The following is an 18192-nucleotide window of genomic DNA, read 5'->3' as shown; positions in this document are numbered from 1 at the left end:
TTTCAAAGACTATTTTGGACACTAGCGAATAGCCTAAATTAAAACTCACCAGGGCTGGACACTTACTAGGACTACCTTTTTGATACATATGCATTTCTGAATCCAGTCTACTATGTAAAATGTATTTCTGGACTTATTCTCTTATTCTTTCTTAGGGAATTTCTGGTCCTGCTGGTCCACTTGGACCCCCTGGTCCTCCTGGTTTACCTGTAAGTTACTTCATCCAGTCCTCCTGTTCAAAACACTCACATGTTGTGTGGAAGATACTCCAACTATGTGCCTATGTTCTTCCCCATAGGGTCCTCAAGGTCCAAAAGGTTCCAAAGGATCCAGTGTGAGTAATTCTCCTCCATATTTTCTGTCTTTGTACTTAATTTCCATGTGTTATTTTTTAACATTATGTAATATGGTTAATATTACATTTCTTTCATTCCTTTATAGGGCCCTGCTGGTCAAAAGGGTGACAGTGGTTTACCTGGTCCACCTGGTCCTCCAGTAAGAACTCTTACTTGACATAAAAGCACATTGTACTGACATGACCTGTTTTGACAGGCTTTGAAAACAACACTTGTGAACTTGCAGATAAGGAACATATTAATGATTGTTTGAAAATAAATTTGTCAGGAAACAGAAATCCACCACACATATAAATACATTGTCTGCTCTGAAAAAAATCCATTAGAAATAATAAAAAATGCAATGATGATTTAATGTATCATATGGAAGCACAGAAAACAGAATGATTTCAGTTTCCTGCTGTTAATACTCTCCTGTTTCTACTACTTCTTCTCCATAGCATAAAAATCTAAAATGAAAACAGTCAAAATCTGAATGAATTGTTTCAATTTTCTGAAATGAAGTACTGCTTTATAGACCCCAAGTGGAATTTTAAAATTTTATCATAGGGAACACTCACAGTTTTGTTTGCTATAGGCTATGCCTCTGCTTCAGGTAATTGCTGGGGATGAAAAGGCAATCACAAATGAGTTCTTCACTTGCATGAGGGCAACATACTCTTCCCCAAACAGCAATGGAGTGGGATGAGTTTAGAGCAAAACAATGTTTTGGTCTGCCACGATCTGTTTTGGCATAAATATGAATGAAATAAGTAAAATAAATAAATTGTAGAAGCTCTGTTCAAAGCATCTTCATGTCATGTTCTTTCGTCTTCCTCTGTGTATTTACACATCTGGAAAACCAACAGAAACAGTAAACATATGTTTTCCATTCAGGGTCCTCCAGGTGAGGTAATCCAGCCACTGCCAATCCAGTCACCTAAAAAGACTAGAAGATCTCCTGATTATATGGTGTCTGATGCTGGTGATAACATTCTGGATTATTCCGATGGCATGGAAGAGATATTTGGTTCATTGAATTCACTGAAACAAGACATTGAACATATGAAGTATCCAATGGGCACTCAGAACAACCCAGCCCGAACTTGCAAAGACTTGCAACTCTGCCACCCAGACTTCCCAGACGGTATGTTAATATTGCATGATGAAGGCAAACAAGGCTGAAGTTATGATCTGCTATGATACTTTGGCAGAATTATTAATTATTGATAGATGATTAATATAGTTGCTCCATAAATACAGTGTCACTAAATCCATTTTTGCAGGTATAAAAGGGTTCTGTTTATAAAATGTGAGTATAGATATGTTCTGTTGGTAACAGCCGTTATTCTTTAATTACAAAACCAGAAAAAAAAAAAAAAAAAGATTGTTCAGGAAGGTAGGCCTTGCATTTCCAGAATTATCTAAACGGGAGAGGAATAAAAGATTGATGCCATTTAGATCAATGAAAGTAAAATCACAAATGTCAGCATACTGACATACTGCATAGATTCTAGTTTTTAAAAGAAATGACAATTATTTTAGCAACTGCTTAGTATAATATAGGAAGCAGCACAGATATTATACTCTCAAGAAGTTACTATTCTTTTATCCTTAGAAACAATAATTCAGTCCAGAATGGCCTCTGTTTGTTCCGTGTCATTCAGCAAATGGACATTCAAGTTTCTCTAGTACTGTTTAATGCTACTAAGCACTAGCATAAAAAAATGCAGAATAGTGTGAATTCACTGTGCTCTGAAGGACTGTTTTTCATTATATTCTGTTTTCTTTTTTTCGTAACTGAATTTACCCCCTTTGGAAAGGTTTTCAATGAAAGCCAACCTTCACACAATTTTCAAGCTTTCATACTTTTTTTCTATTGCAATGGATATTTTTTCCCAGTTCAGAGCAATATTTTTCTGTTTTTAAATGGGAGAAAAAATAGATTTTGACAGCTTAATAATACTCTGTTGTTTTCACTCTAGATAGATAAAAACAGATGGTTGCCTTGAGGAGTAGTTAAGCAGTGTGTGCGCTATATAAAAAGTACATATTTTACAATTCAATACCTCTGTAATAATGAATGGTTTTTATAAAACACGTTTGTCTTCTTCATTTAACAGTATTTGCTTATTGTTTGGAGCTTTCTTCAAATCAAAGGAATCTTATTCTGGTTAAAATAAAAGTAAATGCAGTCATTAAAATACAAAATTCTGCATGGGCAAGACTTGCATGTAGGAAAGACTGTTTTCAATAAATACAGCCTGAATAAATAGAATTTTAAAAATATGATAAATGATTTTTCTATGCTCTGTATTCAGAATACAGAAGCAGTAAAAGGATTTGTCATGCCTCTTCAAAACCTCTACTATTTGCCTGAAAGTCGATTAGAACATTAGTGTCAGAAAATCTTTGCTTTCCTGCTGTGAAACTATCTGGAGATAAGGATCCACATCACAGAAATCATCGTTATAATTAGAATAGTGGATTTTAAAATGTGCTGATTTTAAATGGACCTCAGATTGACTGCACCTCTCTTTCATCCCCAGCCTTTACTTGCCCTAGCATTCTAGGGCCGGAATCCTCAATCATACCAATCTGTTGTGGTTTAACCCTTGTAAGCAGCTATGCACCACACAGCAGATTGCTCACTGCTCCCTTCCACCTGGCTAGATGAGAATTGAAAGGGCAAAAATTAGAAAACCTGTGGCTTGAGACAAAAACAGTTAATAAGAGAGAAGCAGAGAGAGAGAAGGAAAGGGAAAAGAAGGAAGGGAACAGAAGGAATGAAAGGGAAGGAAGGAAACAAAAGGAGTTAGATAAAAGTAGACTTTGATCCTGGTGTTACATTCCATAAACAGCAGCAGCAACAAACCACAAATGTAGGAGGTTCCTTCAAAGAATCATGAAGCACTTCTTTCCTGTGATGATGACTGACCAGTACTGAAGGTGACTTGCTCAGGGAGATTGTGGAGTGTCCCTCCTTAGAGATATTAAAAAGCCACCTGGATGCGTTCCTGGGCAACCTGCTTGAACAGGGGTTTAGATCAGATGACCTCCAAAGGTCCCTTCGAACTTCAACCATTCTGTGATTCTTTGAAAAGAACAGGTTGCTTTCACATCATTCAGATAACTTCACCATATTCTCTGGAGGGCTATTAGGTAGTAAAACCTGACTACAATCTTCCAAATACCATTTTTATGATCAAAGGCAAATCTTCTCTTTATGTTTTAGGGGAATACTGGATTGATCCTAACCAGGGCTGTTCTGGAGACTCCTTCAAAGTGTACTGCAATTTCACAGCAGGTGGGGAAACTTGCATCTACCCAGATAAGAAATCTGAAGGAGTAAGTACCAATCTGTGTTTTCAGTTGGCTGTTGACATATCCTACTATACTATTGCAATGTTGAACTAAACAGGATAATTACATTGTCACATTTTCATATATCTGTCTTTCTGATTACATTTAAATTTGCATAAATTTGAATGAAGCAGTAAAATGGTACACTGAGTTGACAAACAGCATTTCTACTCTTTTGCTTAAATAGAGCTTTTGTGCACCTGCTTGCTAACCTTCCACTGCATTACATAATGTAGCCTACCTGGGTGACAGGTTGAAATGCATAATCTAGAGTTTGTCACATAAAAGTTAAACTCTTACTATGTTTCTTTTGTGAGTTCATTTATATCTATTCATTTATAAGTATATGTAGAACGCTGTATATAAACAGTGTCCTCTGTCATTGGTATAAATTACCCCTGAGTGGTATATGGTATAGAGGAAGGCTTTCTAAAAGCTTATCCAAATGAGATAGATCTATCAGAATCAACACCAGTGAAAACTCTACTGTAGACACTCTTCACAGGAACAATTTACACTAACAATTTACCTGAATCTTATCAGATGACAACAGTGTCTCCTTTAAACAGAATTCTCCCTCTTTATAAGCTATCACCTTGGATTCCATTTAAAGTCACTAATCTGAAGGCATTCTATACCAGAAAAACATCCTATTTTAGTGTTTTTACAGAGGCTGAGAACTCAGAAAGAACCATTCTTTACTATCTTATGTGAAATTTGTCCCAGGTAATTTAAAAACTTATCTGTTAACATATGTTCTAAATATCTATATTTCCACTGTTTTACCACACAGGTTAGAATTTCATCATGGCCAAAGGAGAATCCAGGATCTTGGTTTAGTGAATTTAAGCGGGGCAAACTTGTAAGTGGCCATTACAGCATCCAGTTTTTCACAAATCAAGTATCAAAAATCCTTCAAAATCAATGGCAGGATCAAATATAAACAATAAGAAACTTAATACTTCTCAGCTCCAGCTCTTTTGCCCTAGATATTGTAGCAGTTACATGGCCTCTTGCCACTGGACAGCAGGCACCTGCCATGTCTTGTCCCACTGTGCAGCAAACACACAACAATCCCGGTACTCACCCACCCAGCTGACAGTGCGATCTGGCTTCTGGCAGACCACACATTACCACTGAACCTAAGTAAAGCAGCTGCAGCACAAATCCCGTGCTTCAGTCTAAATAACTGGAAATATACTGAATATGCAAAAATGAGCCTGCAGGCTGACATAACTTTATAATTAACTAAAAACAGATTCCCAAAGAGATTCTGCTGTTTTTCGCTATATAGGGGTAGTTCTCTGTCTTGTCCATTAGAACAAAGCTAAAATATATAGTTCTTCGTCCTAAATATATTGCTATGACATGAACTACAGAGTCATAGCTTCATTGAACTTAAAAAACCCATAAAATGATATGTGTAGGTTTACTTTTTATTAAGGACAGTTATGTGGTTCTTCTGTCAAAAATAATTTTGTTTTGCATTTTAACAAAGGGAACAAATAAATGTTCATGTGAATTCTTCTATTTTCCAGCTTTCCTATTTGGATGTTGAAGGCAATTCCATTAATATGGTCCAAATGACATTCCTTAAACTACTGAGTGCCTCTGCCAGACAAAATTTCACTTACAATTGTCATCAGTCCGTAGCTTGGCATGATGCATCTTCTGACAGCTATGACAAAGCACTAAGGTTCTTAGGATCAAATGATGAAGAGATGTCTTACGACAACAATCCGTACATCAAAGCGCTTCATGATGGCTGTGCAGTAAGTAGACGTTCAGAATATTCTTTACAAAACCAACCTTTCGATTAAAATAGAAATCAAACATTCATTTATTTTAAGCTTTCCCCCGACAAAAAGCTTTCTAAAGGCTTTATTTTTAATAGACTACCTTTTAGTAGTTTTTAATTGCAGTTCACTAGTCCCTTATTCAATTTTTATATATGAACAAAAATCATTATTATTTTTATAAGCCAAGCAACAGAAATGGAACAAACCTGGCATGAATACAGGCTGTCAGCACCAATGTGCTGAAACTAGACTATTTGCTAGTATGACCACAATATTAAAAGCAAACTAGCATAACAAGAGGAGGCAGTCCATGAGGAAAATATATTTACGTTATAAATAAAATCCTATGAAAATATAAACTTTACAGTTTGTTACATCTGATGCATGAAAGGTAATCATTTATTAATTCCACACTACAGAGGTACAGTGTGGAGAGCTACAGCATGTTTACTCCTCTGATATATAACCATTTGCTTTTTTTTTTATTTTATTTTATTTTTAACAGTCAAGAAAGGGCTATGGAAAGACCGTGATTGAAATCAACACACCCAAAATAGACCAAGTGCCTATAGTTGATGTGATGATCAATGACTTTGGTGATCAGAACCAAAAGTTTGGATTTGAGGTTGGTCCTGTCTGCTTCCTTGGTTAAACTTAAGACAAAGATCAAATCAACAAAAATGTTGCACTTTGGTGCTACCAACCCACTTCCTGCCACATGCAAGTTTTGAATAAGGATGGCATAGAAAATGTCTTGCTGTGTATGTGTGTCTCATCTAGAAAGTTATTGTTGCCCTCGTAGGGCCAGAATCACATGACTTAAACTAACTTTGCAAGAATGCTGTGGCACAGACAGACAACATAGAGCTCACTTTATCAACACCACCCTTTGAATTCTTTTGGTGCTGTAAAAAAAAAAAAAAAAAAAAAGACATGGTGCTCCTTCGATTACAACAGAGGTGTTATGAAAGTGTTTAATAAATTGTAATTATTCTATGTACAGTACTATACTGTTATTTCTCTGTCCATTTCCAAAACTTGCATGTGTCTCTGAATTGCATCTGGCTCTTATTTTATAATTACAAAACTACATTGTCAATACCGTGTATGTATTCTGAAAAAATAAAGATGTAATTGCCAGTGAAGCCAATTCCATTTTTGATTAATAATAAAATCCCTTTGTATATATTTTTGTTGAAGAGCTTTGTTATTTGAAGTCGCCAAAAAAACTTAAGGTGGCAAAACTGGAAGATCTTGAGCAGCACACTCAAATCCCTTTTCTGCTGATATTACTCCATGATGATGAATTTCAATAATGAAAGCACTCTCAAAGGTGCTGTGTTCCATGGTGCTATACCTCAGACGTTTTTTTCTTTTCTAATTCCAGAATTTCATAAGAATCCTGTATATACCTAAAATAAACAAGTTTATATTTTTGGGTAGGGGAAACAAGTAAGAAAAAAAAATAAAAAAACTTCTGTTAAAATCTGTATGAATTAAATCATTCATATAGCTTTTTTTTTCTTAACGTTTCTCATCTGATTTTGTTTCCATTGTGCTTATTTGGTCTGCATAAGTATTAAAACTGGATTCAAAACAGTTATTTATGGATTTCTTGCAGTGTTTACTTAGATTTTTATGTAAGCAATAATGGATGTTTGCTTCTTGAACTGGATACTAGAAGTTCCACAGAATGGTCCTATACAATATTTGCCTGTCCCATTAATATGAATTATTTTTTCCTGTTATTTCAACTGAGGACCAGGGATGCAATATGTCTAGGTCATGTGATTCTACATAGTTGCTAAGCAACACATAGGGGACTGCTTCCTACAAAGCTGTCTTTGACCCGAACTGCTACCATTAGCTCTTAAATCTCACCCAAAAAGTTGGTTTGGCCTTCCCTCTGAATATTTTATTCAGGTAGCTGTAAGTAGAAATTACATTTTAACTTTGCAACACAAATCCTTTTGTAATTATTTTTCATAATATATGTAAGACTTGAAAATAAATGTTTGTTTCTATTTCTTATAAATTGTTAAATTAAATAGTACTAGCTTCTGCTGGCTCATTTCCAACTGGTTCTTTCTCATGCACGTTTATACATGTAAAAGTGAGATTTCAAAGGTCAACTTCTTGCTGTTCATATTTTCTTTTATTTTTGAACCAAAGTTTGTAACTGTCACCTCAAAGAGGAAAATACAAATTTTATTAATAAAATCAAGTCTTGTCTACCTGGATTGGTCATTCTTTTTCTTTTCATTGTCCAGACCTCACCCACTCTCGTTACTGTAACTTCACTCTGCTTCCAGACCATCCAGCCTCAAAAAAACAATCTTACTGCATATCCTGCCAGGTACCGAGCAATAGTGCTAGGACAAGAAATGTTACCAGAGGAGATACTGATCCTGCTATTTATTGGCAGTACACAGCAGGGGCTGATCTATCTAACTTCACATTTACTTAATGCTGACGGCTGCAGCTACAAATCCATGCAGTACTATCAAAAGTCTTATGCAAGACCGAATCCTGAACTTCTTTACCCAGACACTGTCTTGCAAGCTACAGTGTCTGAGTGCTTCATCATCTTGTTCTTATCCCTGTAGGCTCCCACACGGTAGACCAATGACCCTATTTATTGATGGGAAACAGAAGACAAGAATTAGACCATGACCTAGAACATACTGCAACACAACATCTCCTGTACTTTCTTTTAGCTAGCTCAAGCAGAACTGGTGAGGAGTCCAAGGTAGAGACATGACTTATGTCACCTGGGACTACACAAGTTAAATTCCGTTTTCAAGCAAGCCTATAAGAAAATAAGGATCAATTTTTTTCACACTTCAAGTGAAAAACCTGTTTAATCACAGAAATACATGACAGCTGGACTTTACCTCTAGAAGCTAACTAAACAGAAATTGGATGTTCTGTGATCTTGAGGTTTCATGCTACCGCAGACCAGACTGGAACGTATTGCTTTAGGCTGCTTTGAGCCTCTCTTTAAACAGAGAAAAGCCATAGTGGAGACGGCATACATTTTCCTCACTGCAAACAAGTATGTCACTGTAATGTTGCATGGAAATGCAGCAAGTAGACACACCGCACCCTCAAGCCAACAAACAAAATTACGGACTGGGGCAATGTTCTGTCCAGCATAACATTGACACATGATGGAGATCTAAAAGACAAGCCATGCCTGTAGAAGTATAAACTGTCCTGTATTTAGACATAAAGCTGCTTCTCTTTCTCTCTCCTTTCTTCTTCCTTATCCAGAATAGGAAAATATCAACTCATCATGATCAGCACATCTCCTGTAAAACTTCCTAAAATTCAATTAATCTTTTCACTCTAAACAGGCAGTCATTATGCCTAAGACCAATAATCATCTTGTGAAATAAAAAGCTATAATCTCTCTTAAAAAGTGAGCACAATTATTTACTTAAGACTCCTCCCCCCAGAGACAACCTTGTTAATTACAAAATAGAGCCTCATGTGCTAATGACTAATAGGAGATGCCATGATAGCAACTGATTTTCTATTATACACACACATTTTCTTGTGAATGAACATCCACTATGATATGAGACACCAAAAATAACTTGAAAATGAAAAAGACAGGATATTGAATGTCATATCTACTATATTTACCCCAAACCATTAATATTTGTGTTCCATTTCTAGGCATATAAATTATCAAAAAGTCTCATTGTTGATTTGGTAAAAAGCAATGCCAAGAATACTGCAAAGAAGTAGGCTGCTCTAAAGCTATACACTTTTTCCTTTTTTTTTTTTTTCAATAAGGACATCAAAGATTATTACAGTGAAGAAGGCTGCAAACATATAGACATGCAGATGTGCTGCTTTAGCCAAAATTGGGCTTTTTTTTCTTCTCAGCTATGAGAATGAAGGCTCTGTTCTAATGACAGGATGAAGCCAAAGCCCACAATACTACCATGGACATATTTTGTCTAGGTTCTGTCAAGACTTTTGCCAGACCCTGACTTTGTTTCCAGTTTCCCAAAGGTGGAGAGACATTATCCTCATCAAAACACAGCTAACTTCAGTAAGACAGCCAGGATTAAGGATTCAGCATCAGAACTGGGATCTAACTGTCTTCACTGATTCCTGGTATGGTCTAAGATTTATTTATTTATTTATTTTAAACAAAAACATCACAATGACATCATAGCTAAATCTTGCCGAAGCATAACAAAACTGAACTAGTCCAGTGATTAAACTACAGATGAAAATTGAAATTTGGTTGATCCAATTTGCCTCAATTACATTATGCACTACTAAAACATAATTTCTATAAATTGCAGATGACCAAGAAATCAAGGACCAGTCAATGGGTTATGATAAAAAGTATGCAAATAAGCAGTCAATGTATGTTTTCCCTCTCCTGGTTGTGCCATGTCATCATTTATTCATGCCATTTGTTCTGTTCAGACCAGAGCTCATTCTCCTGTTAAAACCTCAATCCTGTTATCAGATTTCCTTTCATCACTTTTTGTTAATTTGCATTGTGGTGGATGATGCTGACCACTTCTTTGCCTTTCAACGTCTAATATATATTTCATGAGATATTACAATCTAATAAGGCTAGTAGCTTCCAATTTTCTGATTCTCAGTCCTTATACACCCAAGTGACTAATGTTACCACTTTTTCTCATACTCAGCTCATATTTTCAGAGCAACTGAAGACTCAGCACGGAGACTCAACCTCCTTCATGATTCTGAAACAAAAAATATCTGCCATAAACACTGTCAACAAGCCCTCAACAGATAACAAGAAAATGGGAAATTAATCACTCCTCAAATGATACAGTAAACAGAATAGCTGCTGGAACATTTATCATGTCTCCCTCTGCATACATCAAAGATGAAAAATGTAAGTACTCGTCATAACTATTTTACAGCATGCAAAGCCATCTACTGATTCTGTGTTCGCTATGTGCCTTATGTGATGGTCAGCAAAATTCTTTGCAAGAAGAAAAACATTTTTGCTCTAGTCTCAGTTCTCTAAACTGGATCTTCTGCTATGTTTTCATTGTAGTGAGGAGGTAACAGATAATTAAAAGAATCTTTCCAAGTCCACAGGGCTGGAACAACAAAGCTGTCCAGAGCCCCAAGGCCATCCCAGTGACAAGGTAAGAACACCAAAGCCTCCTGTTCAGTTCCCATCTCACTCTAAAATACTTCATACACAGAGATACTTAAAAAAGTCACAGCACAGCAAGCTCTGTAACAGCACTAGGCCCTGATGTTGTGTGCGTGGCTTGCAGGGGCCCAGCCTCCAAACTCTGTACCTCCCAGAGCAAAATAAATATAGAGTAGAGCCACAAACCTGAGTTTTTAACTGGGAAATATTTACTAAATGTTGAGATTGTCAACAGAGCTCAGGATCACAGACACCATTCTAATAGTTACTGTTTCTGAAACCAACATACTGATTTACTATTTGTTACTTTACTCAGAATCTTCTACAGAAAGGCAAGTGAAGTCACGCAGATCATTAGCACTGACTTGAATGACTTCTGTAGCAGGCACCATTCATTAAAACAGCTAAGGTAAGTGCATGAAAAGTAGAAAGGTTTAGAATTATTTTTACTGACATAAGAGCTTCCTTCTCTCAAATATTGTCACAAGGGGACAGGAGTACAGTATTGACAGTTAAATAAGGGTCTATATAAAAGGTACAACAAAACCAAGCAAAAATAGTTCTCCATGTACAACAGAATGAATGATGTTAGCAGGACTTGGCTCCCTCCTCTCCTCAAACCTGGGTTACAGGGTGAGAAATCATGGCCCTATCTGGGAGCATCTTATGTGATTTCTGGTGTACAGCAGTGGTCAAGGTTTGCTTCTCGCAGTCATTATGAAGCAGAAAGGTGCACCTGCCACCTAGTTAGGAGGTAGCAGCAAAACTGATACATAACAACCACACCTAAAAGGAGTAGCAACCATCACAGACCTCTGTGGGAAACATGGTGTCACAAATGTCTGCAGGAGCCTGTCTGTCCCTTGCTTTCCTCTCCTTCCCTTTCTAAGTTCACCTCTAGCATTCCCTCAGCTTTTTCCCTCATCAGAGCTCTTTATTCCCATGGAGCAGCCAATTTTATGGTGCTACTGAAAAGCACAGGGCATCTAAAATGGAGGATGAGAGGCTTAACTTTTAAGGTCAGGTACTTGGAAGAGAGGAAAATAAGGGAGGAAGAGAAGACTTGGAAATCTACACAGAGAGACACTAACGTGCTACCAGACACATAAAGCATAAAACTCATCTGAGTAATCCACATATCCACATTAGGAACAGAAATTAAGCAGCCTTTTTCATTGCCTGTGTTTTACCAGAGATGCAGGTGGGTCAGGCAGGGCTACTCTATCTGAGAACTGTCTCTGCAACAAAGTCAGATGAAAACAACAGGGTTCATGCTGATGACTGTGAAACCTCCTCCTAAAAGTTGGTCCATTTAACCACATGGAACCACATCAGCTTCAAAACAAAGCCATAATATCTTGAGGAACCACATTTGATCTAGTGTTGCATCTTTGTGTGAAAATTTCCCTGGAGAAAGCAGTAAATTATAATTAAAAAAAAAAAAAAAGAAAGAAAAAGTACACATGAACCTGAAAAATTTCCCGATTAAATGATTCTTTACTATTTCAAATCATTATGAGTTCTGCATGTGTGCATTCATTTCTCATGTTTTGCATAATCTTTCTGATGACTGTATGCACAAGTGTACCATGGAGAAACAGCAGCTAGCCACTGTGATTACTCATTAAATTTAATGAGTAAGTTAGAATTATCTACTATAAAAGTAAAATGAAAGCAAAATCACAAATCTGAAAGCCAAGCTGAAGGCTGAAACATACGCATGCAGTTAGTTAAAACCTTCTTAATATGCACAACGATAAATACTTCATATAGATATACAGCAAATTTGGATACACAGTACCCAAGCAGAACTCAGCTGCGATGGTATCTGAAATGATACGTTTAACCCTAACGAGACACACAACTCTGAGGAAGCAAAGACACCGAGGTACTTTTGCAAAGCCTGTTCACAGCAAGGCTTCGGTAACTCGGATAGAACTCCTAAAAAATTCACTTTACGTGGAGGTAAAAACCGCGGGACCGTTGGGACCGTTAGGACCGTTAGCCGGGGCCGTTAGGGCCGTTAGCCGCCGCCAGAGGGCGCCTACCGGCTCCTCGTCCGCACCGCTTCATGGCAAGGGGCTGGGCTCGCCTCAGGGGCGGCAGCTTTAAGGCTTGTGAGGTAATTTCTGAGCCCCCGCGCGTGCAGTGGTGTGTGAGTAAAAGAGATGCACCCCAATTCCCTCTTACCCGTGATCCTGATGTTATTTCGCAGGGTTCTTTTCCTCCCTTCAAGTCTTACTTTGCTGCCCATGGCACACAGAGGTCAGTGGCACTTCTCACGCTTGTGTTTTCTCCCCTATCACGTCAAACAAATGACATGCAGCCCATGAGTTAGCATCTATCTGTGGCTTGTCTATGAACACAAGAAACCTTTTTTAAAAATAAAGGTGGAAAAAAAAAAAAAAGAAAAAAAAAAGGAGTAATTAGTAATTTTAAGCTTAATCCTTTACCTAGGTCTTTCTGTGGTAGAAAAGGCTGCACACTTCTGCAAAGCCGCCGTAGCTGTGTGACCTCTGACAGCAGGTATGCAAATACTAACAAGTATTTAAACAACTCTGCATAAACTCAACAGGAAGTTGTGTCATTAGTTTTGAAACAGTTTAAAGACGTTTCCACTGAAAAGTCCTCCGTGGAGACATGAATCAGATTAATCAGTTTTGTGGTGAATGTGGTAGCTCCTGTTTCATGTAATCTCTTCCTCTGAAAGCTTTGATTGAAAACTAAGCCACATTCAGGGTTTTGTGATAGCCTGGGAGCTTCCTTCAGTAAACTCAACCCCAAAATTAATTGCTGCTGGAGCTCATAACCCATTATAATGCTTCCAGAATCCTTCCCCTATTATCTTGACCTGTCATGTTAAATTCATCTTTTTGACATGACACCATTAAACAGTGTGAAATAGAAGTACAGAATTCATTACTCAAACGGAAGAAAAAGCACACAGTCCAGTTATTGTTCACAGGTCTGCATTTGCACTTCTGAAATCAAATGACATTTCATCACAGCTTTTAAGAGAGATGTTTGAGAATAAGCAATCATCTGTCCACTGTCCCTCAACTTTAAGGATCATGACAAGGATTCTTCTAAATTCACACTTTTAGGACATTTCGGTGTAACACATACAACAAAGTAAGAGATCTGCACCAGTTCTACCCATAGACAAGCAATAAATTAACGGATATGGTATGCTCTGGACTCTCATTTCCCTTAGCTATGAATTGTCTTAGGTGAAGGTTATCCTGAAGAGAGACACGAAATGATAATTCTTGCTTAAAGTATCTGGCTGCCAGAAAGGCAGGTAGGGATTGTAAATTAAAACATGACAGAGCAGGAGAGGACTCCAGACCACGCATAATTTACATTAACACATTTGTAAACCATGAATTCCTGTTACGTGTTACATATTGCAACTGTTCTTACATGAACTGCAGAAAAAAAAAAATCTTACTCTTAATGAACTAGAATCTAGTTATTCAGAAAATGCAAGCACACATTTTAAGCACCTAGGAAGGTAAGAAGAAAAAAGTTAAGATAGCTTTGAGCTGTATCCCTCCTAAAAATGCAAAATCTACATTGGTTAGGTGCTTTCAGAATTACTGAAAAAAATATGCAAGAAGGAGGAAACAACAAACAAACAAAAACACAATTCTCTAGTATGCTCTCATGAAAACATTATTGAATTGAAAATATTGCTTGTGTTATAAATATAAAGCTTGGTGTATATTTCTCCAAAACTTTCAATGTAAATCCAAAGAAACTACTTCAGCAAGCTTAGGTTTCCTACACAATGATGTAATACATTTCATTTTTTTCAGCTTATTAAAAGATTTTAGTTGATGTTTGGAAAACATAGTTAATAACTCATCATAAATACATACCGGTGTAAAACATATAAAAGATAGTTTTATAGGAGTGATTCACAAGGAGTACATACAAGAATAAAAGTATATTCACTCTTCACTGTACTGATATCAGCTACTTATAAAGATAAAGAAATCTGGTCTAATATCACATTATTTCCATGTTTTATGATAATATTAAACCAAGACTTCAGAGAACTGCTGAAGGCTGATGCCAAGGTAAGTGAAAGGGGAATCAGAGACATTCTGCTTATTTCAAATGCCATTACAGTAATGCGATCCATACCTTGACAGATGCTAAGAAGAATCATTTTGCTGATTGACTTTTCTTCAAACGTAAGTCTGTGGGCAATCAAAGAAAATATGAACATCTGGCTGAGCTTTTGATTGCCATGCTCAGTGATACAGCTTACCCAAATAAGCAACAATTAGTCAGTACAGCTTGTGTCAAAAGACCCATCAAGTTAATTCAAATTAACTCAGGATAAATTGAATCCAACTGGCATTCATACAAATTTGTATGCATAGTTTAAATAAACTTCTTTTGCGCTATACTATCCTTTATTTACAAGCAAAACACATGCAAAGCTTTCTGGTTTAAGTAAATATCTTTAAACTTTTTGACTTCTTAAAGGCAAACTTCTGGGAAAACTTTGATCCTTTTCTTCAGAAATGCATTTCTAGACTCATAAAAATTTGTCAGCTTTTTCATGTTAACATTTTTCACTTGCCAAGAAATATCACAAATTTGTAGAAGTTATTCATCAGCGTTTTTTCAGTAGCAGTTACAATAGGTGACTAGCATTTGAGTAAACTTAATAGCTAGAAGGTGGTCAAGATAACTACCAGATTGTATTAGGAAAGGAAAGTTCTAAAACTCAAAACTGTTTTCTGATGTTTTCACTTGATTCTCATTATAGAACCCTGGGAATGCTTTCTTTAATCAGTCTGTGATTATCAACTTGGCATGCTGTGTCATCAGCTGCCACAGGTGCCACAAGTAAAGGAGCTTTTCTTTTTGTTGGGAGTCCACTCTGTTTTAGAGCCAGGAATTAGGTTTTTCCTATTCAGAGACTCTTGTGAATACAAGGAATCCAGCACCCTTCGGAACAATCAGATCAATTAATTAGGAAACTGTCACTGTGCTTCCTTAACAAATCAGAGGATTAATTTATGATCCATAACTTCAAACAGCCTTTTAGCAGCTGTTTCTTGGAGTTTTTTTCCATTAAAATACTAACCCCTCGCACATATTTCTTCTGATTCAGAGGTTAAGAGTTCTCCTATTAGCATTACCTTTGGAAATATATTTGATGAAAAGTCCCTTGGATAGTCTAATGATACGGTCCAGTTGCTGTCAGGTGCACAGGCCCTTTGCAAATTCTACTGAAAAATCAATACCAATCCTTCAGTGCTTTCAAGGGATGTGGGATTAGTGCCATAATAACAGTGACTGTCTCCAGCAAATGACTGTTCAGTGATCATTTTGCAGTGGCCTGGAAGTCCAAATCCCCCTCAATAACTTTCAAAATCGACACTTGCTGGAAACAGTGTAATCATCCCTAGCATAAAGACCAGTAGCTGCACTTACTGGCTAGTCAAGTACCTGCTTATTTACTCCACTACTTGCTCATTACTGGCCTAAGGTTTTGGAGAAGAAAATCTGCTAAAAATGTACATTCCCAAACAGCAGTTCAGCGTTTCAGATGTGTTCAGCAAACACAGGAATGCTATGCACCAAGGAGAATCAGCAAGCAGCTCTCTACATCACCTGTTTTATTTAGAGATTTAAAGGTAGACTAAGGAGAATGAATTTTCAAAGACTGTGGTCCCGGAGGGGGGGGGGGGGGGGGAATAAAAATCACTCCAAATGATAAACAGCAGAACAGCATTGGGTAGTTAAGGTCTCTGATATTTATTCTCTGGGTAAAGCAGCCTGCTTGCTCAGAATCATTAGCAGGAACAGGGGGATATTTAGCAAAATTTGAAATAGCGTGGCAGTTACTTTATGAATAGGTCTCTGAATGTAGTATGTTACATGGACCATTTTTAAAATGAATTCACAGTAGCATCTGATGCATAAACCCAACAAAAATATCAAAATTTTTTACAAAGCTCACCCTTATTTTCACTATGACACAAACCACAGGAGTTGTATAGAGATTTCCCATTCTCAAATCTACATCAATTAGAGGAATAATTTGAATGTAACTGGCAATCTTCTGTTTATTAAGACATTTATGAACACCATTCTTTATACTTCCTATCTTGCTACTATTGATTTTCTTTTGCATCAATTTATCAAGGAGTTGCAGTATAGAAGGTGTTAGCCATGAACTGAAATACAACCATTTATTGTTTCTGATTAAAAGCAACAAATATTTCATAAGAAAATTTCCTCATTAGTGGCTGACACTTTCCCACTAGATCAGGGTCAGTAAAAATTAGAACACAACTCTATAGAAATGTTAAACATAGAGGGTTGGAATTAGATGATCTTTAAGGTCCCTTCCAACCCAAACCATTCTATGATTCTATAATAATCATCATAAATTGTTGCTAATATAAATTATTTTGAGTTATGACCTGCCAGGAAAACTTGTGAAGGTTTCCAGAGCTTCTGATCTGACTAGCATTATGATTGATTTTATAGAAAAGTAAAATAAAATAAAATAAAATAAAATAAAATAAAATAAAATAAAATAAAATAAAATAAAATAAAATAAAATAAAATAAAATAAAATAGTGAGTTCTGTTTTTTTTTTTTTTTTTAAGGAAAAATCATCTATACAAGCTTATGTTTCTCATTTTTATGGAAAAAAGCATAGGTGATACCTCAAAATCGGGGGATAACAGGGGAATGGGAATGGGGAACCTGAAGAAATTAACTTCAGAGAGGGTCAGAAATAAAGACAGGCCAAGTCCAAAGTCTCTCTGAAGAGGCAGGTGGGACTGAATTTTGGGGCATAGAAATGCTGTCTTTAGACTTTTCTCTCCCTTAGCAGATCCATTTTGGCATGCAGGGGCCCTTCTTTTCTCCCTCTTTCCACACATTTAATCGGTCCTGCCTGATTGCAAAAGGGACACATTTGGGCATGAGCAAAGAGTGTTAATGGGGAGATAGTTGAGTGGGAAAGCAGAGGTTCTCTAAATACCTTTTTAACAGAAATTTGCAGGGTAGGAATTTATGTCATTAAATTGCAGACCTGTGCTGACAGAATGGACAGAGAATTGCCTGCTTCCTGGCATCTCTACATTTAATCAGAGATTTTTCTTCTCATCCTAAGGCAGGAGCTGACACGCTGCCAGCCTGTGTGCAGACACAGCGTGTGCTACAGCAGTGAAAAACTTGCTGGGGTGGGAACATGAGCTCATTTCCAACTGCCTCCATGAAGTTTGTTGTCCATGTTGTGCAGCAGAGTGACAATTGTTGTGAAGTCCTTGTTGTCCCTGAGCTTGTCATGCTCATCTGTTATTCACAGTCTGAGCAGTGTTCACTCAGTACCGTCTGTATCTGTGGTTGTTTTTCTGTCAACATGTCAGATTTAGGTGATTTCTACTAGGATTGAGACCTGTATTTATTTATTTATTTATTTATTTTTGCAATGGAAGCTAACATAATAGTTTAATTTATGTAATTTATGTAAGTATTTTTAAAGCTTTGCTTGCAC

At 36.8% G+C, this 18192-nt stretch overlaps 1 protein-coding gene across 5 annotated transcripts in view; it reads left to right on the top strand.

Moving 5' to 3' along the window:
- Nucleotides 1-7737, top strand: part of COL11A1 (collagen type XI alpha 1 chain) — a 142749-nt gene extending 135012 nt beyond the window's left edge. For all 5 annotated transcript variants that reach the window (XM_072042149.1, XM_072042148.1, XM_072042151.1 and 2 more), the window contains 8 exons: nt 156-209; nt 299-334; nt 442-495; nt 1233-1482; nt 3571-3683; nt 4492-4560; nt 5237-5470; nt 6003-7737. In XM_072042149.1, coding sequence (XP_071898250.1) covers nt 156-209; nt 299-334; nt 442-495; nt 1233-1482; nt 3571-3683; nt 4492-4560; nt 5237-5470; nt 6003-6149 — 957 coding nt within the window. In that variant the 3' untranslated portion in view covers nt 6150-7737. The remainder of the gene's footprint in view (nt 1-155; nt 210-298; nt 335-441; nt 496-1232; nt 1483-3570; nt 3684-4491; nt 4561-5236; nt 5471-6002) is intronic.
- Nucleotides 7738-18192: the final 10455 nt, after the last annotated feature.

This window comes from Anas platyrhynchos, chromosome 8, assembly GCF_047663525.1.
Source record: "Anas platyrhynchos isolate ZD024472 breed Pekin duck chromosome 8, IASCAAS_PekinDuck_T2T, whole genome shotgun sequence".
NCBI lineage: Eukaryota > Metazoa > Chordata > Aves > Anseriformes > Anatidae > Anas > Anas platyrhynchos.
Note: the sequence above shows the minus strand (reverse complement) of the source record. Positions and strands in the feature narration are given on the sequence as shown.